The 23,646-nt window shown below is 42.3% G+C and overlaps 1 protein-coding gene across 2 annotated transcripts in view; it reads right to left on the bottom strand.

The window, feature by feature from the left end:
- GRB10 (growth factor receptor bound protein 10) overlaps positions 1-23,646 on the bottom strand; it is a 148,500-nt gene that overhangs the window by 58,500 nt on the left and 66,354 nt on the right. For both annotated transcript variants that reach the window (XM_075022693.1, XM_075022692.1), the window contains exon 4: positions 723-939. In XM_075022693.1, the coding sequence (XP_074878794.1) occupies positions 723-939 (217 nt within the window). The remainder of the gene's footprint in view (positions 1-722; positions 940-23,646) is intronic.

Genomic DNA, 23,646 nt, shown 5'->3' on the forward strand with positions numbered 1-23,646 from the left:
GCTGACAGGAGCTCCTTTCCTCCTGCTGCCCAAAACGAAGATTTTAAGAACCTCAGCATCACCTATAGACTCTCCCGTCACCACCAAAAGCATTCCACTTTAAGCTTGAATTCAAGCTCCCATCCTGACAAAGGCAAGACAACTTAAACGCTTCTTTTTTTGTAATGACTCACATAATGCACTTGAGTGAAAGAGCTGAAAGTGCTCTAGGAAGAACAGTTAAATAACTAGGATGTGCTCCTCTTTTGTTTGTTTGTCTTGGACTGCTCAGGAAACCTCCACAGAGAGGTATTTTTTGTATATCAAAACTAGCTGAATGCACCCTCATCTACCTACGTGATCTCTTATGTTTTATAAAACCAAGAAGCTGTCAGTAGGCACCATACCTGAGAGAACAATTTTTAACAGTTTGGAAATAAATCCAAATATGGACATCATTTCTACAAATTGGTACCAATGATACGCTTCTACACATGTCTGCTACTACAGGTATATCAAACACTGATTAAAAAAAATGGTGAAAATGTGACATTTTTGCATTTTACAAAACACATGGAAAATACATGTCCTTCACCTACCTGGTGCATCTCTCTTATCTACGCAAAAGTCCAGTCTAACGCTACTAGGCTCCTACCGAAGTCAATCTCCTATTTTAAAATGTAGCTGTTTTGAAGCTAGTTCAAGACAATTTAACATGAGGCAGGCAAGTCCCTTGTTCCTACCTGACTGCCATAATGCGCACTGGCTGAGACCGCTGCACCTTCTGCCTTGGAGACATGGGCTGCAGTCCACCAGATCCTGAGGACGGCAACTGACTGCGGTTGAGCTGACCATTTTGAAGGAGCGGAGTGGTTTCCGACTGCATACTGCACGTAGAGTATAAACTTTCAAATGAGGAATTCATGTCGTTTACCAAAGCTTCTAGGTCCACATCGTCATCTGAAAGACAAAATAAAGGCAGCGTAACACATCTGGAAGTCCCAGATAAAGGAAGTCTGGAAAGACCAAGGACTAGGTTGCAATAAAGTTATCACATAATTTTGTAGTTATATTTTTACAGTGAATATTTGTGTAGCGGAAATTTATTGATTTTAGAGCAGAAAAATGCAGCTAATAATAGCCAGCAGTGGACATCTATTTTGTCTTCTTGGCAAAAAGCTGCTGACACAGAATTAAATTCTTCTACTACAGTATTCGCTATATATACATATATATATACACACACACACATATACAACCAAAATTTGGTGGGATTTTTAATGCTGTCAATGCTAATGTGAAGCACCACTTCACTTACCGATAAACTGGCATACATTTCAAAAGTATAGCACTTACAAATACCTCTGTCCAGCTTGTCAATGTATCAAGTTCAGACTGTCAAACACAGTAATAAACATTTTGCAAGATCCAGTAATTTAGAAGGAAAAAGACAGTGTTGCAGTCAAGTCAATAGGTGAAAGACACAGTCCTCTGCTGTACATGTCGAAAAGTGATCATTATAGCTTGTTAAAAATCCCGTCTGTATTTCTGCATATTTTTGAGATATGGTATTTTGAAGGGCAATGCAAGCTTTTAACTGTCACTCCAAGGACTTTGTAAAAAGATCTGTATCCTTGCTCTTGCAACGTGATAGAGACACCCCTGCCTTAAAGAGCCCAAAGTATATCAAAACCAGGGATGCGGTGGGGTGGCTGGAGGAACATCAGTCCCTAAAAAGTGCCCCAACCTTTCTACAAACGCCACCTTACCTCACAGTAAGTAACTTGTGCTCATTCGTTCCTCCTTAATGATCGTAATTACTCTGCAAGACAACAAAACTCTGGGAGCCCTTTGCACTAACCACTCTCTGAACTCCTATTGCAGAGTACTGTAATTACTCCCTAGCCACAAGTTACGTCACTCCCTATCAGGAGTTCAGCGGGCTGACGAACACACACATCAATATCTGCTTCTGGTTACTGCACAGCCACTGCCTGAACAGCTACTTCAGACCGAACACAACTTTGTGCATCCAAAAATGTGCCCTTGTTTTCCAGCTGTATCAATTGGCCTGGTAAAATATACCATTGCTGCCTGCAAACCTTGCATCTTGCAAAACTCTTCATGACACGGATGGAAAGCAGAGCCAAGCAATAGAGCTAGTAAACATTTACACAGTGCTATGCAGCTGAAATATGCTTTTCACCCCAAATATTTTCTGATAGCCGTTCTTTTCCCATGTTTTCTAGGTAAATGAACCACCAGGAGCAGCCATTCAGCTTGTAACCAATTACCAGACTTTCTTTGGAGACCACAAACAATATTCTACCAATATTAGTTTTCTTGAGGATATAATCCAAAACGGCACCACTCAATTTCTGTCCACCAATAACATGCCTCAATAACTGTAACAGGATCAGAACACGGCATTTACATGGCAATTGTTTTGGATGCTGATGACCCCATTTCTCAGTGTTCGATGAACCAAAGATCTGCTCAGAATTAAATAGGTGCTGGTCACATACCTATGTCCGACCTCTATTTAATGACTTGAAATACTATGTTCCTCACTGGAAGTTGGTAGGCCCTTTACTAAAGTAAAAGCCACTTAGCCTTCACTGAAAAAGTACTCATAGAATTTCTAGGTTTGAACATGTGTTAAAAAAACCAACCAACCACCACCACCAACAACAAAAAAATCAACCCACAAACAGGTTTCTTCCTTTCATTTCTTTATGGTTATTTCCCTCAGTCTCTGTACTTAACAGCCACTACCCTACTACTAAGACTCACCTTCACTAAGCTACACCATCTTCTCTGTCAGCTAGTTCATGCATTTTCAATAATCTAGACTTTGCTTTGCTTGGACAAAGTCTACAATAATTTTCCTGCTATTTTTAGGAATCTTGAGACAGAGTTGCAATTTAAATTTCATTCCATCCTCCAGATTCTTATCCTGTTTGGAGAGGACATATCAAAAATGCTTCTTGAGCAATCACAAGGGAACCACAGCAGTAGGAGTATAAAGAGGGAGAGGCTGAATTACAAGGCTTTTGAATTTTATCATTCATCTAAAGTACCAGAAGACCAAGCTGTAGGGTGTCAGATGGCTGTCAAGTAAAAGCTTAGGGGTTGGATGAAGGAGACATAAAAGACAAACGCTGGCCACAGAGTCAGGGAGTAAATTACAGCAACTAACAGCAATTGTTTAGCAGGGTGAAAAGCAGAAAGGGAAGAAAGTCAAGGCGTACATTCTGTGGAAGTCTGTACAGCTTGGTCCCCGAGGGTGCTAATTTATTAAGAACTTAGACAAAGCTATTAGTGTGCAAGATCATTAAGTTTTCAGATGATTGTAACATGGGAGGAATTATTAAAAGTCAGCTCAAGCTATCCCTGAATAATCAAATAGGCACAAAGGTGTAATACGAAGTCTAATATGCATAAAATGAGGCACTTCATGCAAAATACTAAGCAAACCAAGTACATAGTTTAAAGCATTGAATTGCCATTAGCAGGCTTTTAAGCATATCAATTACACACCTAAATTCAATTTCCAACAGGACAGGCACTGACAAGGTGCATATAGAGTTTTCCTAATCATATGTTGCACTAAAGTCCAGAATCTGGTTTCACTCCTCTGTCAGCTCCTTTTCTCTGCGGGTGCAGCACTGCTAATAATAGCCCTCAGTCTTGCTATAAAACTTTTGCAGGAGTGCAGATCCTTAAGCTTTTTGAAGACAAAGCCTGCAATCTTGAATTTCATACAATTTCATCTCTATACAATAGCATTTACTACTAAATACCATTATGTTTTGGAGAGATTTCAGCATGCTGCAATAGGAAACCTCACTGCTGCAGCCTACCCCAGAAGTGCCAGCAGATGTCTCAGCCTGCCAAGTAATCCAGTATGTTACTTGTGATGGCTCTCTAGAGAGCTTAACTAAATAAAAATTAAATAAGCCATCCATGGGATTTCTAAGCCACTTTAACCATTTGCAGGTATACTATTCAGAAGGATATTTCATATACCGTGCAATCCTTCAAAGTATCTTTCTCTACCAACCAGCAGGATCCAGCCTCTATCAAGATGATCATACATGGAGAAAAAAAAACAGCTGACAAAACTGATTTTGAGAAGGCTTGCTAGTTAACAGCAAAATTGACAAATCATTGGGCTTTGAGCCAGTATGGCATCAAACTGGTCCTCTAAGTATGCGCACACAAATTTTGCGACTGACCTGGAAGAAATCACCTTTGTAGGTTATAGCAGGCTGAGTTGCAAGTAGCTGAGGAGCCTCCAGCTCTCCAGCTATCTTGCAGACATATGCTTCCAGGGATACAAAAGACTATTTTCCTTAATCTGCATTGAATTCTGTCATAAGATCAAGGAGTATGAAAGTGTATATTTGAGGTCTGGTTTTTTTCTCTCTATTGAACAGCATAGAGGCTAGCTTATCACTTCTTCCATGCACAAACATGCAAGCAGCCTTTTGCTTTTGAAAGTCATTTTTAAAGGAAAACACTGGCAAAACCTAGCTCTGACATACTTCTGGTGGTGGATAGGGTACTGGCAGTTTTGTAGACTTCTTATACCATAAGAAAGCACTTGGTACGCCTGCGAGCAATGTTCTTTCCCAAACTAGAACCAAAGTGCACACACTGGCAGCCGTCTGAACTTCATTTGCTTCTTTGCCCACAACTTGTTAAACTTTGGCTTTGTTCACAAACCAGCTCCACTGGATGTTGCAAATAATATTTTTGGTAAAGTAAGTCATGATTTCAATTACAAGAAAAAATTTAAAAGTTCAATTCAAGGAAAGAAGAAAACTTTGTTCTAAAACCTCTATTGAGCCAGTGAGCTAAGCTATCACATTCCACAAAAACAAAAGCACTTTGAATACGATTTGAATGTTTTCAAGCATACCATAAGGAGGGATCATAACCCCTAAATTAGGCCTGAGCAAACTTTAATCTGTGTTTAACCATGTCCCACTTGTCTTTCTGCTTCTAGCCTTTCTCCATCCCCCAGATCCTAATTTATTTACTTATTTTGGTTGTTGTTGGCCTTCATGTGTCAAGCCCAGCTAACAGGACTAAGCAGAATCACACATATTCTGAAGTGACGTAAAGCTGAAGTGAGCCCTGCTCAGCTTCATGCGTGCCAGCCTCCCAAAGAAAGCAGGTGTTTCCATGGCTGTCAAGGGGCTCATTGCACTGCAGAAATTCTGTATACTGAAAAAAAAGCTGAACACGGAAAGAATCGCAGCTTTGGGCTACAGACCAGGACACATTTCATGTCTCCAAATAGCAGCCCAGCAAACACCCTTCCCTTTTACATATGGTCTGCAGTTCATAGGGAATACTATGAAAAACATCACAGCACCTGAGCGAGCTGTGATTTAACAGGGTTTTAAAACTGTATACATACATAAACAATTTCCTTCTTGTTTGCTCATTTCAGAATTTAATTATCCAGCATTATCCCTCATATCAGTTCACAGAGAAGACTGATGCGAGTGCTACTGGGATGCTACTAGGAATTCAGCAGCAGATTTAGAAAAAGGCTATACCACTTCTCTGTCGCCATGGAAGTAAGCCTGATACTATATGAATTCTAACAGCATGTATATAAACTAGCATTTGATATTACAGTAAGGCAGCTGTTGATTGATCACCTATCCCTGTTTGATAGCCTAACTCCAGCAATCGGTTCCCCAAAATGAGTTTCACTGCAGCACGTTCAAGATCCAGCTTGACAAAGCTAAGAAGCTAAGATATAACTAATGTAAGATTTCACTCAAGTTTAGCTCAGCAGAGGGTGATATCAAAGTGGTCAGCAGGCTCTCCTGCACATATTAATTAACCCTCAAGGAGACAGATGGGAACAGTGAATGAAAAGGAATGTACAGTTGCATATACCCTAACATGCTGCATTGATGATGCAGTGAAACACTATGTAAATTATAGGTAATACAGGGAAAAATACATTTACATTAAAACAAACAGAAGGACTTGACCAGAATTTAAAAGGGACATTAAAATATTTGTGCTATCCCCCTCAATATCCTGTTTCAAATCTCCTAAAACCGCATATAAGTTATTCTGATTCATATTGGTGATGCAAGTATGTTTTGCAAGGTTTTTGGTATTGTGGACATCTCATGTTTTATGATAAAAAATGCAGGTAAGGATTACGACAGTGAGATGTGCATACAAACTCCTTTTACAAGATAACTGCTTATTAAGGGGGATGCCTTGCACAAGGGCACTGCAGCATGTCCCTCCAGCGCTGTGTCCAAATGCCATTTTGTTAGGATTTTTCAGAAATTCCAACTACTAAAACTTTTTGAAAATGTACCACTGCTGACAACATACAGTTGTAATGATGCACAAGTAAGTCCGCTCTAGGTAACACTCACTCTCCCCTGTTACTTTCTCCCTGTGAGCCCCTAACTACATTTGCTATGTTCACACAAATGTCTCACCTCCCTCCATACCCTGTTTCAGCTTCCACTAACACCACGGGCACCAGTTGCCTATCAGGACTTGCAGTTCTTGTACGCTGAAACAGTTACCTACAGCCCCCCTACGGTTGCATGCATTTAGCACTTGGCAGCTTCTACACCTCCGAGACACACAAGCGACAGAAGCTGGATGATAACAAACAGATTTCTCACAATTTTTTAAAAATGCCACAGTGACCTCTACAGCTCTGCTGCAGCTGAATGACACCCTCCAGTTCCTAATACCAGCTCCAGTTCTATGCAATCTCTCCCCTCCTACATTATTAAAAATTACATACAGACAGTAGTTTTGCACAAGAAACAAAAAGACAATATAAAAAACATTTGCAAACCCTGTGCTTTCACACTGTTCTCAAGGTCTGCTACTGGACCCAATTATGAAAACATCAGTATTGCCTTGCTTGAATGTTAGACGCTTAGAGGTTTTTTTGTTCATTTCGAGTGAATGCACAAACCCAACTCTGTGTCCCAGAGACATCACCAACTCCAGAGTGGTCATAGTCTGAATTAAAAATGATAAGCCTGAGCCCCAAACTCCAGACCTTTATGTATCCTGTAAGTCCCCTTATGGGACACTGAAGAATCTTTTCCTTTATTATTTTCTGATGTTCATCGGCTTAAGTGAAATCCTCTACTTTGCACCGTAACTATGGTTGCTGGCCTACAAAATGTCACATCAGTGCACACGCAGCTTCCAAAATGCTAAATGGACCATGCTGTGGAAAGAAGGAGAAGAAGCAGAGATGCTGGTTGGTAAAAGAGCATGAAATTGAGACAGGTATCTATGCTTTTTGAGTGCACTGAAATGACACACAGAGAAGTCAACAGGGAGCTTGTAACTTCTCCAGTAATCTCTGGGTAATTTTTAAATCCCACATGCATCTATTCCCATTTCTGTCAGGCTGGGATGGCTAACACCAAATGTACGTACATTAATTACAGATGCTGGAGAGAATTCACTTTATAAACACCTCTTTACTAAAGGTTCGTGGTTGGACTCCAGAAACGTTCTTAAAACACACCTGATAGAATTCTTTAAATAGAAGACAAACTGAAATGAACAAAATTAATGTTGCTAGGTGACAACTATATGAATAAGCTACAGATGAAAGGTGTTAAGTCAAAAAATCAAAGCATTATTGAGTAACAGGAGCAACCGGCTACAGGTGCCCTATAGCAAGGCGGCATGAAGTTGTACCCTCAGACCAGTCCTTACCACATAAAACAAGTTTCAGGAATTCTGCTGGAAAAAAATAAAGGGTTAAAAAATGGAAAATTCAGTTCTTGTCCAGTTCACACACCTAACACTTGATATCATAAAGAGTAAAGATGATGAAAGCTAGGCATTTGGGGGGAGGGGAGCAGATAAGGAGGGTTTGTTTAATTCCAGAGACAGACTGAGGTAAAGCACGTCTCCGACAAAGATTTTAACGGTTTTGCCCTTTGATGAGGCTGCAATTATTCACAGACAACATTCAGAAGCACCTCCCACCACGCACATTCCCATTTCTAACCCAAGAACTGTACACGTTGTTCCTTTTGTGGAGTGGACAGACGCTGGTTGCCTCGACAGAGGATTGCTGTAGGTGGGCATCACCACCGCTGAGACCTCGCTTGGCTCTAAGGCACACGCAGGTGCTGAAGCACTAATGGCATCGCTGTGAGAAAGGGGGTGAAACCCAAGCAAAACATCTAATAAAACATCTAGAATGATTATGCATATACATACCAGCTTTATTACAACTATAAAATATAAAATATGTAAGTTATGGCCAGTCCCCATTCCAGACTGCCCTATCCCATTTACAGAACACAGAGTTGGGTTTCAATCTTCCCAATACCCATTTTCTAGTAGGAAATTTGCAGCTCGAAAAAAAACCAACATTGGGAAGCACACCACACACCCTTGTCCAGCCACCACTGATGGTAGAGCTCCTGATAACAGCAATTACCAGCAACTGCCAGCCTTTCAAATCCCTCTGTGCAGGCCAACGCTTGCAGAACCACTGCTGTATAATAAATACGGAGTGAACGGATTGCTTAAAGCAGAATCTGAGGTTAAGTAGACTTCTGGGAAATTGTCATTCCTGAGTTGATTACAAAATCCAGTCAGAAGATTCATTTTCAAGAAACTGGTAACATCTGCAGCAATCTTCTATGACCATTAGGTTCAGTGGTTTCCCCGTACCATTTTCTCCTGTCACCTACTTTTAGTTCATTAGTTGAAGAAAAAGACTGAGAAAGACCTTAAAAGGAAAGCATTTGCTTGGTTGGGTTTATCAAGACAGAAGAAAACCCAAAAGAGCCCAAGTTACTCAGAGGATAGAAAATAACATTAATTGAGGAGAGAAGCGGCACCACAGAGGGCAGAGTGGGGTATTCCTTCCCCGGCCAAACCTGGGGTTGGAGTCGACTAATCCTCAAAAAACCTTTGAGGAGGACAGAGCGGTTGCATCGGTGAAGGATGCGGTAACACCACAGGGTGAGCCGGCCAGACAGATTTTCCGGACCCAAAAGGAGATACTAACAGAGGGAAACCTAAAGCTTAAGTCGCAATTGTGCAAGGAATAGCCATGCACCTATAGCCTTATTGTAGCCCTTTCTTTAGTCAGGACAAAAAAGGAAAAGAGAAAGAGAGTGAGCATGAGTAAATGCATGAGACGCAGGCAGACCGACGGACTCAGGGATTCTCTATTCAAGTCTTGTCTTCCTGGTGAGGTTAACTGGATGCCTCAATCTTGATGCATCACCTCGACAGCAAAACCAGGAAGGCAGGCTCTGGCAACACGTCCCAAATGACGATTACAGAAAGACCGCCACATCCTTCAAGGGGACATGGTCAGGGTAACACCTGGGCAGCAGAATGGCTCCTAGCCCGTGCAGCCCACATAAAATCAAACAGAAAATCCACTTAAGCTTCCCAGATAATGGGGAAAACCATGTTAACCTACTGAGCTGTTAAGGTACTTCCAAGTCAGAACTCAGGAAGCGCAATATTGGATGGCGATGGATAGATGAATTGAAATACTGTCTGCTGGCCACATGGTAAATGCTTGGCAGACTGCATCTTATATTAGACAGTCATATTTACAGGTGAATGGCTTTAAGACGATATCCTGTATCAGTGAGAGCTGCAATTTGACACAGCAAAGGTCAGGTTTAGTTGCATATTTATTAAGATTACATACTTTTACCTTAAGGAAACTGGATAAAAAGCTTTAAAATGCTGTGTGTTTTCCTTATGCTTACATGAATGAAAATTATTATTTTTCAAAATTTATTCTACCATTTCCTATATACCATTTCTACTCAAAATGCTTCTCTAAAGTTTTACTTAGATATCTTTTTCTCATTGCCCATTCAGAGAAAAAAACCAAAACATAATGAGTGTGCAAATCAAATACATGCAAACAAACAACACTAATAGACAAGTCACAGTTTGAAAAGGAGTTAAAAATTCAGAGAGACAAGAAGAGCTACCACGTGCCTTACAAGTCTAAAGCTATTAAAGGCAAAGTTAAAAACACAGTCAAAGCATCTATTGCTTTCCTTTAGGGAACCTGGTTTTTTCCCTCCCTGATTAAACGCCATAATACCCAGCCGAATAATCCCAGTTGAACAATCCCTGCAAATCGATATAAGTACCACTGCACGGATTAGTCCCTCCCATCCTGTCAAGAAAGCCCAAGCTTTATCCCCGCTCTGGGAAGCATCGTGCGTAACCTCCCAACGCGCTGCTGCGTGGCTCCAGCCGAAGCCCGCAACACCCTGCCTGCTCCGGCGAGAGCACTGCCTGCCTGCTCTGGGGTGTCTCTGCCTGGCGGCCAGCAAACCCCAGGCTTCTTGCATCGGGGGTTTCGCTTCGAAGCTACTCCACGACAGCTTAGACAAAGCTTTCAAGTGAAAAGGGGTTGGATTAACCTAAGGAGTCCATTAGCGTTTCTCTTCAGGAAGCGACGGGTCCGCAGAGCTGATGCTGAAACATCATCATCATCATCATTATTATTATTATATTAGGCATATACCTCATCACTGGATACCTAGGCTAACCTTTAATCCTACTAACTTTAAACCATGAGTTTTAAAATCTGCTTTGAAGAGGTTTATTGCTGGCTTCAAAAGCATGTTTAAGAGGATGTCATACAAGTTCCAAAAGTTGCACACAGCAATTAATGAATCAGCCATTCCTCCGAGTTAATTAAAGATTGCATTTTCAGCACATAATAGTTACCTAGCTGTGACCGATGTACTTACAAAGGAGACAACAGGAATATTTCATATTTAAGGTACTTCTAGTCAGAGTTTAGTTAACAGAACCGAACTCCTATGAAAAAGTAAAATGCTTTAACACCAGGGTAATTTTGGCTTCTTTTACCAGTTGCTTTAATAGTTTAATATTAACTCCAATTGTCATTTTTGTAAATTATCTACAAGAGACTAAACTGGGGGAGAGTTGTTTGGAATTGCAACACCGCACCAAAAAAGCCCCCTCGGAGCCCCCAGCTTGGGACTTTCAAACCTGGCACCTGACAAATAACAAGAACGCTTGCCTACCTTCCCTTCGCTTCATAGTCGGAGGCAGCTGCCATCAGATGTCCTCTTACTGCCTTGGCAGCACCTCGATATAAGCTTTCCCCACATTTCTTTGCCCAACTAAGGGAACAACGTTTTGGGGCATGCATTTAATTTCATCGGCGCACAGTTACTTGGTCTTTGAGTCGGCTCTCTATTTTAGGGTCTCCTTTCACGCAAGCCTAGCTGTTGTGTCAGGAAATCACGTAGTCCTTTTGGGTGTGGAACGAGGAGATCTCCCTTGGCCCTGCCAGCAAAGGGCGGAAAATTTGTGAGGAATTACTGCTGCAACAAAGCGCGAACCTCTGCTGCATGAGAAGGGAACGCCACAGTCCTGCCGCATGGATCCCCAGATGGCAGAGCATATTGCTGCAGTCGCATCCCAAATGGCTGTGTGGAGCCACTGCTGAAGGCGTCCGCACCCCACACTGCAGTCATTTATAAAAGCTCCGCGACGCGTCCCTCTGCCGTGACTGCACTGACCCCAAGACCTCCCGATAGCCAACCTTTTTAAAACAAACAAACAAGCAAACAAAAAAACCCCTGAACACCCAAAGCAAACAAGAACAACCACCCCCAAAAAACCTGAAAAAAAAAAACAACAAACCCCTCAAACCCTGGGGGGAAAAAACAACCAAAACAAAACCAAACCATTGCAGTCAATCACCTAAGACCAGCAACAACACAAAAGAAAAACGGATCTGAATTTACCATTGATATCTTCAAGGAAGAGCAATCACATTGGCCTAAATTCACCTAGGCCTAAGAAAAACAGAAATGTATTTATGTTTTTTCTAGACTCGCCAATTCAAGTTTCCTTTTTTAAATCAGCTACTGGAAGCACGGTCCTTCACAATGTAACATCCCGCAGGTAAGCCACGCCAGTTAAAGTCAGTCAGTATCAGGCTCACCCAAAAGTGAAAGCCGCCGGTGTGCGATGCAGCAGATTTGACATGAGTCAAAACCAGCTCGCCGATTACGCCCGTTTTCCTTATGAGACCCCCATGGCTGATTTCACAAGGTGCGTGCATTCCTGGTTGAGGTACTCGGGGTGCCCCATGGTTTTGGGAGGCCAGCCTGCTGCTCTTCTCCACCTGGTCGGTTTTGGCCAGGCTGTGGGTAGGGACCCCAAGCCCCCACCTAAACTCGCCTTCTTGCTCACTCACAAAACAAGGCTGGAAGCGGGACACAAGACGTTTTCCCCCAAGGGTACTCTGTTAACAGACCATCGCTTCTTACGGAGCAGTCTTCACCTCCTTCACCCCACGTAACAAGGATGTCGTCAGGACGCTCCAACGAGCTTGCAGGCACCCGCTGTGCTGCACCGCGGCTCCCGAAATCACCCCCACCGCTCCTCTTCGGAGAGACGCCCCGAAAACCCACGGGCACAGGTTCGGTGTTTGCAAGAGGTTCGACAACCTGCCGACCTCGCTCCGTTTCACAGCTGAAATGCCACCCAGAAAAGCAGAGAAGACTGGTTCCTCCGCCAAAAGCACGCCCACGTATTTATAGACCTAGACAGCCTTAGACCTAGAAAGAGGCAACGCGTGAACAGGACGGAGCTTAAGGTAGGCCAAAAGTGTGGCTGTAAAGCTGTAACGCTCCGAAGGACTCCTCTCGATAGCTTTTTAACAACCTCAGCGACTCCAGGGTAGCCGCTGCGGTGGAAACACCCACGGGTGTCCCAGCAGCAGGCTTGCACTGCTTCACTTACCTGACCGAACGGTTCTTCGGTGATGCTACCCTAGCCTTGGAGGTGACCTGTATTTGGACTTTAGTGTATTCCAGATTCACTCTCCAACGCCCGTTTTTTCTACCTAGTCTCTAAAACTCACTGTCATCTTCTGAAGAATCTTTATGGTTCATTCTCAAGGACAGAAGCTACCTGTGGTCCCTCGGCTCAGCATCCACTTGCCTTTGAGTTGCAGACCTTGTAGTTTAGAAACCAGTCATCTGCAGCACTTCAGATTTCAGAGGGACTTGCAGTATTTTACTCTGCCTGAGCTCTCCAGGATTTTTCAGCCACTTAAGGACAAACCACAAAAACATATACAAAAAGAGTAATTCTCTTTTGCTGTCGAATAGCAGCAAGCTCATAACTGAATCGCAAAGATAAACAAAAAAATTAGCAGCCCCCATGAAGCCTTTTTTCATATATAAGCTTATAAACACACAAGCTAATAAAAATTTACAAGTGCAAGTATACATAAACTCGCAAGCAATGTATACCAATTAGGAGCGCTAACAAGATATACAGCCGGTTTAAGACACCTTCTTGCACAGTTACAAATCCACTCATACAGCGGTGCTGTAACATACCGTAACATTGCACTGCTTCTAACCTCATGTTGTACATGTCACAAACTGCCCGCAATCTTGATTTGGACAGAAAGACTTCAATATTGTTACTGCAATCCTAATGCCATTAATGAAATTACATACTAATTGCTTTGGTCAGTAGCACCTTATATACTTTAATTACTTAAGTAGCTGCTTACTGTTAAGAACTCCAAATTTAGCTACCTCTCATGCTAAATTTTTTTTTTCTGTTGTTTAGCTGGTTTGCCCCATTTAAGTCTGGGGGTTTTTTTAGCTGAAAATACAACTAGCTTGACAGAATCTTGTTGTTTTTAATAGGCACAAAGAGTCTTAAATAAATTAACAAATTCAGATCTTCCCCTTGAAGCTTCTTGGCTTTAAGAAAAGTGCCGCAACCTTCTTCATCCTCAATGCAAGAATGTCAGCTGCTTTGAAATTATGCATTTCTAAAGTATCCTCACATGACACAGCTTGCCATACTGAAGTGCTGTCATGAACCACTTGCAGCACAGTGTTTACATAAAGGCAGAAATAAATACTGTACTACTTATCACAGTCAGATAAGTTCAAAGACAGTGATGACTGAGGTTTATTGTTACAATGCTGCACTGTGGTGAAAAATTTTAGTGCAGAACTGACACCAAATTACAACAGAGTTGTTTTTCTGCAGATCTCGCTTATTTTATTAAGCTATGAAATATGATTTTTTTTTCTCCTCTCTCTTATTATGTAAGCTTAATACAAGCCCCAAGCTTAGTATATGTGCTTCATAAACTATATAAGAAATCAGAGTTACAGAAGTATACTGTTCCAGTTCATTTTGGGGCAGTCTTAACACCACAAGATTTTTTCAAAGCTAGAGGCACCATAAATAATGCAACACTACAGTATTATCTTTTGCTATTTTACTCCTCTTTGAAAAATTCAAAAGAATTTTCTTTGGAATGAAAACATATTTTCGTTGCTGTTCCTCAATCTTTTCTTACAGGAACCTGAGGACCATCTGACTAGAAAAAGAAACAAACAAGCACAGACTTTGTTTCCTTATTTGACAAATATACAACTTAAAGCACAAGCCACAGCAGCTGCAGCATAACATCAGAATGTACAGTTACCTAAAAATATTTTAAAGTCTTAGTAGTAGAAAATAAATGAAGGTTCTTCCTGTTTTCTGATGTGTTTATGCACCAATACATTCTTAACTCTAATCATAAAATGGATAAAACCCCAACATATGGCTTGAGAACAGGAAAGACCTGCACCACCAGCTTCTGCACTATGTAAAGCACTAGAACCCGCTTCAAAGTTTTGTCCATACCCAACAGTCCTCCAGAGTGGACATCCCACATGGGCTTCCTTTCAACTTCCAGTGAACTGATTCGGAGAGTTATCTTGCATCAGCTGAAGAGCAACACTTTCTTTTGTACTCGAGTCAAATAAATTTCAGATTCTTACCGTCTTCCTCTTCCACCACAGTGGGTACCATTTCATTGAGACCCACTTACACTCTTTTCTACCATATTAACCTCTACATTGTCCTGTCCTGGTTTTGGCTGGGATAGAGTTAATTTTCTTCCTAGAAGCTGGTATAGTGCTATGTTTTGGGTTCAGTATGAAAAGAATGTTGATAACACACTGATGTTTTCAGTTGTTGCCAAGTAGTGTTTATACCAAGTCAAGGATTTTTCAGCCTCTCGTGCCCAGCCAGCAAGAAGGCTGGAGGGGCACAAGGAGTTGGAGGGGACACAGCCAGGGCAGCTGACCCAAACTGGCCAAAGGGGTATTCCACACCATGTGACGTCATGTCCGGTATATAAACTGGGGGGAGCTGGCCAGGGATGGGGGCAGGGAAATCCCTGCTCAGGAACTAACAGGGCATCAGTCAGCGAGTGGTGAGCAATTGCATCGTGCACCACTTGTTTTGTATATTCCAATTCTTTTATTATTACTGCCATTTTATTATTGCTACTATTATCATTACTATTTTCTTCCATTCTGTCCTATTAACTGTTCTTATCTCAACCCACGAGTTTTACTTTTTTCCCTGATTCTCTCCTCCATCCCACTGGGTGGCAGGGAAGTAAGCAAGCAGCCGCGTGGTGCTCAGCTGCTGGCTGGGGTTAAACCACGACACGTCCACTCGGTCAACAACACCCCTCGATTCTGCCCTCATTAGCTAGTCTGTTGACCCCTCCAAAACTGAGGATGCACTAACAGACTCTCTCTTCCCACACGCTCTCAATAAAATGTATCTTGCAGTAATCTAGATGCCTGCCTGAGACATGTCAAGTATTTTGACCGACATTTTCAGGCAGGCATTCATTAATGTGTGAAAAGCACTCACATTGCTTCTATCAGGTCAGCAAATAAAGTGAGGTATGCTAAACAGCAGCATTTCTCCAGGGCAACTGAACCGATATACAAGGACCCATTACAAGTATAAAATACTGCAAAGGGATCACAAACCCATACTATATCCATAGTGGTAATGCTATATCCACAAAGGTTTTGGGGGTAGATTAACCCTTAAGTTTCTTCCAAGCCTATTTAAAAGCTATTTAACCCACAGCACTAAAAATCTCTCTTCCACCTCTCAGATTTGAAACCACCAACTTAACAGTGCGAAAGCATTTCTTCTCTATCCTTTCTGTGTCAGATCTGTTGGTGGGGTTCTGAGCCCTCCTCTGTGTTTGTATGGCACGAAGATCAAAAAGACTCATTTCAGGCTGGAGCTGAGACACGTGCAACATTCAACATTAACCTCTTGAATACACTGCCCTTACTCTGTATAGGTCTGCACGTTTGCCTGAAATACAAGGAAAGGCTGCTCACAACCAGTTCAGTAGAAATTACTCCACATTTCAACTGTTTTTCCTGTTAAAATTATCTGTATTTCTAGCCCAGTATAAGTGTCTAAGAATGCTTTTACTGCTGCATTTCAATTCACTTGTCAAACTAGAATAAACTTCCTTCGGAGAAAGTGGGGTTTTTTGCTATTGCAAGTACATTAGGAAGTATGCCAGCACAGCTGTACCACCAAACCCTTGGGAGACACCAGACCCTGGGGAATGTAAATGGTCTGAGAACAGCCTACTTGAAAGGACATCTTTTTTCAGGGCAAAGTCATCAGCACCGTGATCACCAAGTCCTCTTGCTCAAACACCCCCACTGTAAGAAAGGAGGCATTCACCCGAGCCCTGCCTTCAACAAATTTCTCCCCGATAGTCTCAATTTGCCTTGGAGCCAACAATCTGCCAGATCCATCTCTAAACTTGCTCTTCAGAAAGAGATCTCTCTGTTTTGTATTTCACCAGCCTAACACAGCAGGAGACATGTATCCTGGCCCAAGGAGGGAGGGTTGAGAGGGTTTTTTTGATTTGCTTTGTTTGGTTGGTTTTTTTAAACAGAAGGTTTATAGAGATACACAATAGTGGAAAGATATTACCACAAACATAAATACTGTATTAGTAGACATCTTGGCTCCTACAGTAATGAAAATGAATTACATCTCTTTCAATAGTTTCACTTCAGCTACATACTAAAACCATCTTAAACTCCATGGCTTTTCACCATGCTTTATGCCTCAAGTGGTTTTCCCTTATCTCGTTATCCCACATTTAATGCCAATTTTTTTTTTTTTTTAAGTAAATGTTCCAAGGTCAACTTGCAAGGCTAGTCACTGTTCCCAACTTTGATTTCAACCCCCATACACACAAAGAGAAAGCATCAACTGCCCTACAGCTTAATTCACTGACACCCTCCCTACTGTGAATCAAGAATTATGCACCTTCAATTGAAGCACATTTATAGTACTTAGAAGCTGCATTATTTTTCACCACTCCCATGTCATACACTGCATACAAACAAGTCAATGTATAGAAAGACTACTCACCATGTCAAAGTAACAGTCTATGGTTTACCCTATATATTAGGATACAATCTCATGCATGTTCACGTTCCAATCTTGATTTCATCTCCTCAGAACTGGCTCTCAACTTAATGACATGAACAAAGCGGGACTTCATCTTCAAAAATAGCACGCACACTACGAAGCATATCCCAGCCATATACTTGACAGAAGTTTTGCAATAGCAATATCCTCATTTTGTTGATGGGGAAAACGTAGGTAGACATCTACAGTGATTTGTTTCATCCCACATAACAGCTAATTTGTTGAATGAGTGCTTCTAACTCTTCGCCCCGCTCTGCACAGGCACCTCAGCAAGTATTTCCCAACTCCTGCTGGGGACGGGGTCGTGGAGTGGAGAGCTTATCGCTGCTTCTGGGCGCTCATTTGAAGAAACGCACACTTAGCAGCGTCCTGCAACAATTTCTGTGGTCCAGTTTCATCAAAGCCTCGGCTGAGTCCAATTATTCGGAGCAGCTGATAGCTGCCTGAGGTATAGATGGCTAACTAACAACACATGGGAGTCAGGTCTGCTGCTGCCATCGTTAACCACTATAGTCTGCGATCGCTCATTTGCATGTGAGCCTAAGAGTCTCTGCGCAACCCCGCAGCGCAGACTTCGGAGGTTTGCTACCCCACGCGACTTCCAAAATGAGTGAAAAAGGAACCGTCCACCCAACAAAGACCCTGCTACCAAAGTAGGCAGCTGGCCCGAGGTCACTCGTCGCCTTCAAATCGCCTTCTTTCAGCGAGGACAGGCTGTGGGTACGGGCAGCACTCTCTGCAGAGACGCAGGGCTTACAGAAAGAACCAGCACGTCGCTGTAATCAAACCATGTACTGTTTTACACTGTTCCTCCTATCTTAACTCTGACTTCAGTCATGAACCTTTAATCACTTTTTTAAGCGTAGAAAATCATGTTGATACTTAAATAAACACAACTTTGCCACTAAGAAAACCTACTTTCACATTCATCCAACACCACAGAAATTTATTAGCCAGGTATTTTTAGTGACATCCATTTTTTCAGATATACCACAGTATATATTCTTCTTGACATAACTAAGTTAAGCTATACTTGCTGATACAGACCATGAGCACATTCCAGTGCAACTTGTTTGTCTTGACTAAAGGAAATACGTTCCCATGCTGGAAAAATCTTAAAATTTGCAGTCCTTGACTTCCCAGTCATCTGGCAGAACCAATCTCTTTTATAAACAGATTAGAAAAGGCATTTCTGAGAAAGATGATGTTTAAGCTATAACTTGAATTGGGCATTTTCCCCTCAACTGTAAGATGTGCTACATCTTTATGTGACAATCCCAGTTTTCCAGTACTTAAGCTCCTGAAAATTGTTCTAGTATGCAGAAAAGGATACTAAAACCTTAAACTAATTCTATACTTGTCCAGACCTCTTAACCTAAATTTGCTGTAATAGTGTCAGCCAACTTTTAAAATCCATTGGATTTTTAAGTACAAAGCCAACTTTTGTTTAGCATTTATAATTCTTCCTCTAATTAAGACCAGCTAACAACAGACAAGGGAGGGCATCAAGTTGTTGAATCGGAAGGAATCCTAAAGCAACAGAAGCCTTTGCCGGGTGAACTGCTGTATTACAAATATGCCCCATTTCACTCTTGTGAATGAGTCTCGCCTCGCCCTCATTCTGTTTCTTACCCCTGGAAATGTTACAGATTTAGTCATTGCTTGGTTATTTTTTTATTTAATTTTTTTTTTTTTTTTTAAGATGAGCAAAGTGAATTTTTTTATTCATTCCTAAGATGATAAAAGCTCTGCTTAGAGTATGAAGCTCATAAAAAGGTAAATTAACTTATATTTTGCTCCACCTGAGGTACTGGAAAGAAGAGACAGAAACCAAGGCTTAGGACACTTTTATCTTTAGGACAAACAATGGAAGGAAACCAAGAGCTGTACTGCCTGTTCTCCACCCTCTCACTACTTTGATAGAGACCAAAAATATAACCTTGAAGGTCAGGGGAAAACAAAAAAACCAAAAACCTAAAGCTTGAATACACATCTCCCAGAATTGTTTGCAGAGGAGAGGGCTGCATTGTGTCAGCCCTTAGAAATTGTCTGCCATCACAACAGAGATCAAAGGTGCATGGCTGATCAGAGACAGGACACAAATCAGTTCAGTGTGCTTTAAACAGGGGTGGGAGTAACTCGGGGCTTTATCTGGAGGAGTTAAATGGATTTCATTGAGGGGGGGACACCCTAAGAATTTTATCTAGTCTCAAAATGTACTGGTGAACTAAGGCTGTTCTTGCGAAGCTCAAGTCCAGCCAGTCTCAAGAATTCAGGGAGCAGTTTCTGGCACTGCAACAGCCTCCACTTTGCCACACCACTGCCACCACACTCTGGGAAGCAAGTTTCATAGGAAAGGGGGTCTGTTTTCCCCCATCGCCTTCAGAAAGCACAGAGATGTACAGTAAGTAACACTGTGCTCTTGATACAGATTTTACCAAAGTAGACAGATTTAGAAAAGAAAATAGCCCCCCCCCCGATCAGTCACAGTAATTCCAAACATTAGGTGCATTGCAGATAAACGGCAATCAATTTCTGATCTATTTATAGGTGACACCCTTAAATATCCAAATAAGCAGAATGGCTTTATTTCAGACTTGAACACAACAGTCATGAAACCAGATTAGTGCCCTAGAGCTTTCCATGTAATCAGATACTGAACGGCAGTTCTCTCTCCATTAAAGCTGACCTTGCATAGTGACATTGTACTTTTATCTCAAAAATTAGAGATACTTACACTTTTGAAAACATTCTTTTAAGCACTATTTCCTAACAGGCAGTACAGCTGCAGTGAGTATGGATTGTTGCCATCTTTAAATATACCCTTCCCCTTTACATGTCAAACTGCCTTTGAAATTTAGGATTTGATTTTGGTTAAGGTGTCAGAATTTGAAGTTAATATTCTGATGCTGCAGAGACATTGTTTTTACTGAACAACTGCCGTTGTTATGGCATGATTAAAAACTAGGCTACATAATAAATCAACTTTCCTAGCTGGAAAGCTCATTAGTACCGAGACTATTTTTAAGTGCCCACAGCCATGTTTTGACATTTGGCTATAACACCTTCACTGAAAGGTTCAAAAGCTTCTTACATAAAACCAAATGCACTTGAAACACGCCCCCCTAACAGGGAAGAATATGCAGAACCCAAGGATGTGCAGGAAGATGGTGGAGTGGCACAGGCAAGAATTCAACTCAGCCATGTTAAAAATGTCATCCAGAAGCTATCAAAACAGCCTTTGCTGACAGTATTAATTTCCATCCTTCCACCTTCCTAACATCTCCACAGTACAAATTTAGTCAGATTACAAAAGAAAACATAAAGGCAATAAAAGTTATTCCAGAAAACACATGAGCTCATCCCAAGATTGTACAGTTAACTTGTACTGATTAAATTAGAAGAGGGCATTTGGGATAACTAAGCTCATTAACTCAAACGGAAGAAATAAGCTGCCTAGGAGGCAGAGGACAACCCGAGACCACAAGTTTCCCCATACTTGTTGGACAGTAAATAAATCAGTATATAAAGCAATGAAAAAATACTGGAATCTATCACACTTGGCTGCTTTAGCGATCTGCTTACAAAGAGGATGGGGATGACACAAGTTGCTGAGTAAATACATTTACAGAGGAGAGAGTGCACTACCTGTAGGATTTTGGACTTTTTTTTTTTTTTTTTTTTTTTCCCCTTCACAAAAGATGTAAGTGCATAAGAAAGGAACTCAGCTCAGGTACCAAGGAGAAGCACCTCATCACGAGTAGGTATTTACTGAGGCACTGATTTCCCTCTGGTATCTGAATTTCCCCAGGCACACCGTTTCCAACAGAAGCGTTGGGCTCACGAGCTCAAGCCCCAAACCCCAAAAGCCCGACGGCATCATCTCGGCGTAGGACTCGCAGGTCGATCTCCCCCGGGCGAGCTGCTGTTCCCCCCCCCAGCAGCCCCCCGTTGCCGGCAGACGGGCGCTGGGCGAGCGGCCACCGGCCCCGACGGCATCGCCTCGCCGAGCTGACGCGGCTCCGGGGAAGAGGGCCGACGGCGAACAAGTACGCGAGGCGAACGTCTGCCTCCTGCTCAGAGGGGACCCTCGTCGGGGACCGATACCCGCTGACGCCCTGCCTCACGGCACCCCCGTCCCTCCCCGGCCGCCCGTCCTTCTGCTCGGTCCGTCCTGGTGCCACGGCTGCGGCACGGGGAGAGAGTCTTCCTTCTGCAAGGTGCCCAGGAGCGCTCGCCCCCCGGCAAGAAGGGAGGGCATCCCCACCTGCCCCTTCCATTACCTGGCCAAAGGATGCAAATGGCGGCGGCTCCGACAGCGAAGCCTTAGCTCTGCTTCGGCGGTAGCAGGAAAGGCGCATCCCTTAATATTAAGGGCAAAAGTGAATTCTAGAGGACGTTTGATTTCGCAATCTTTTTCACAGTGCCTCCCCTCTCCCTGTCTGATTTGTGGTGGGTTTCTTAAAGAGTCATCACTTTCGGCTTATACTAGTACTAAGCTGACTTGTTCTCCCACAGGTAAGGCGTGAGGGTAAGGGAGGTAAATGCCCTCTTGCTCTGAGGAGGATCTGGAAAGAAGCAATGGAATCACACCGCCCAGGGGCCCCATTTACACCTTCCCCTCCCAAAGCTTCAGACAAGAATTTAACAGTAACAGCAAGCAACGAGCTTCTAATCACCCTAAATTCACACTCTGTGACTCTAGTCCCCCCACCCCACCCCTGCCCATGATAACTGGAGACAGGAATCTTGAACGAGAAGGGGAGGAACTCAATCCCTCTATCTTCAGTAGGAAAAACCAACCAAACCCCTTTCTCGGACGTCATACACCCATACAGCTTCAGTCTGGAGGGACAGGTCATGGACTATCTTGAGCAAGGAACCAACTCCCCAGCCCAGCTCCACCTGCTCTCCCAGTGCGACCGCTCTGTCCCAGTAACCATCTCCCCTCCAACGTGGCAAGAAGTTCATGGCAAACCTGGTAATAAATTTACCATTTTTCCATAGGCCATGGAAGAAAACAGACTTAAAATTTACTTTGACAGTCATGTAAATAGGGAAGATTAGTTTTTAATATTGTAATACTTCTTGCTTTAGGCTTACTTTAAAATCCTCAATTTTTTCCACGTCTCCACTTGTAAAATTCTAATGTATAAAGGCCCCAAGGCAAACCATGTTGCACCCTGTGCAACCAAGACAGAGGTCTCCTCTCCTTCCCTGCGCTGAACCCTACCTTCTCAGAGAAATTTACCTGAAGGACACACTGAATCCTGAGAAATTATAAACAGCTTAAAATCCCATGCTTGTCAACTATGAGATAGATATTTGAGCTTTTTTTATTCATGTCAGGTGGCTTCAGAGGAACACATTTAATTTTAAGTATGTCCAGAACTGAAGATTTGTGAAACCGATACTAAAGAGCTGATACATGAAAAAAAACCAAAACCAATAAAAATAAAAGAAAATCTATCAGTCACCTGCAAATACATTTCTCTGAACATGCAACATTTTAAATGATTTTTGGTCTGTTTCTTCTCATTTTACTGATTTCATTCAATCTTCATTAGGAGCCTTATTATATACAGAGTCTTCCTGCTAAACTCAATCGGGTGGTCTATTTCGTCTTCCTGTAGCTTGCTGCAAATTTCTGAAATTATCTGTACTAAACACCAACCTATTTTGTCTTCTCTTTTTGTCTTTTTTTTTTTTTTTTCCCTCCAGAGTTCTGTCAGCCCAAAGGTTTGGGAACTAATATAATGAGGGAAGTTAAACTTCTACAGAGCTATTATGAGTGCCCTCCTAGTAGCTCTGCTAACAAGATTCATCACCAAATATAATGGAAGCCTTCTCCAAAACAAGACAAAGGTACTGTAATGAGCTAGGCAGCAAGCAGGGGCTCCGCTCTCTGCGTAAGGGTAGTCAGTGTAAATCTTTTTGGCACTAATGGTGGTTTTTTTCTAAGGCTGGACAATGACAACAACATTTATACAAAGCATGAGAATTCATGAATGTCTGGCAGTATTGTCTCTGCAATGCAAACAAGACTATCTGTTTTTCACTCTACATTTTCAATTCAGTACCAGCTGGATTCTGCAAAAACATGGGTTAGTTCTGATACACCAAATAACCGACTCATCCCAGTCAGATCCCACAACTGAAGCGTATCGGAAGGAGCACCGGCTGTTACTAAACACGCTCCTCCTTAGCTACAGAATGAATAACGAAATCGCCTCAACCTCACGTGCCTGTCCTGAGGCAGATACAAAAGAAAAGATACTAAAAGCAAGCAACAACAACAGT

This window comes from Buteo buteo, chromosome 3, assembly GCF_964188355.1.
Source record: "Buteo buteo chromosome 3, bButBut1.hap1.1, whole genome shotgun sequence".
Classification (NCBI taxonomy): domain Eukaryota; kingdom Metazoa; phylum Chordata; class Aves; order Accipitriformes; family Accipitridae; genus Buteo; species Buteo buteo.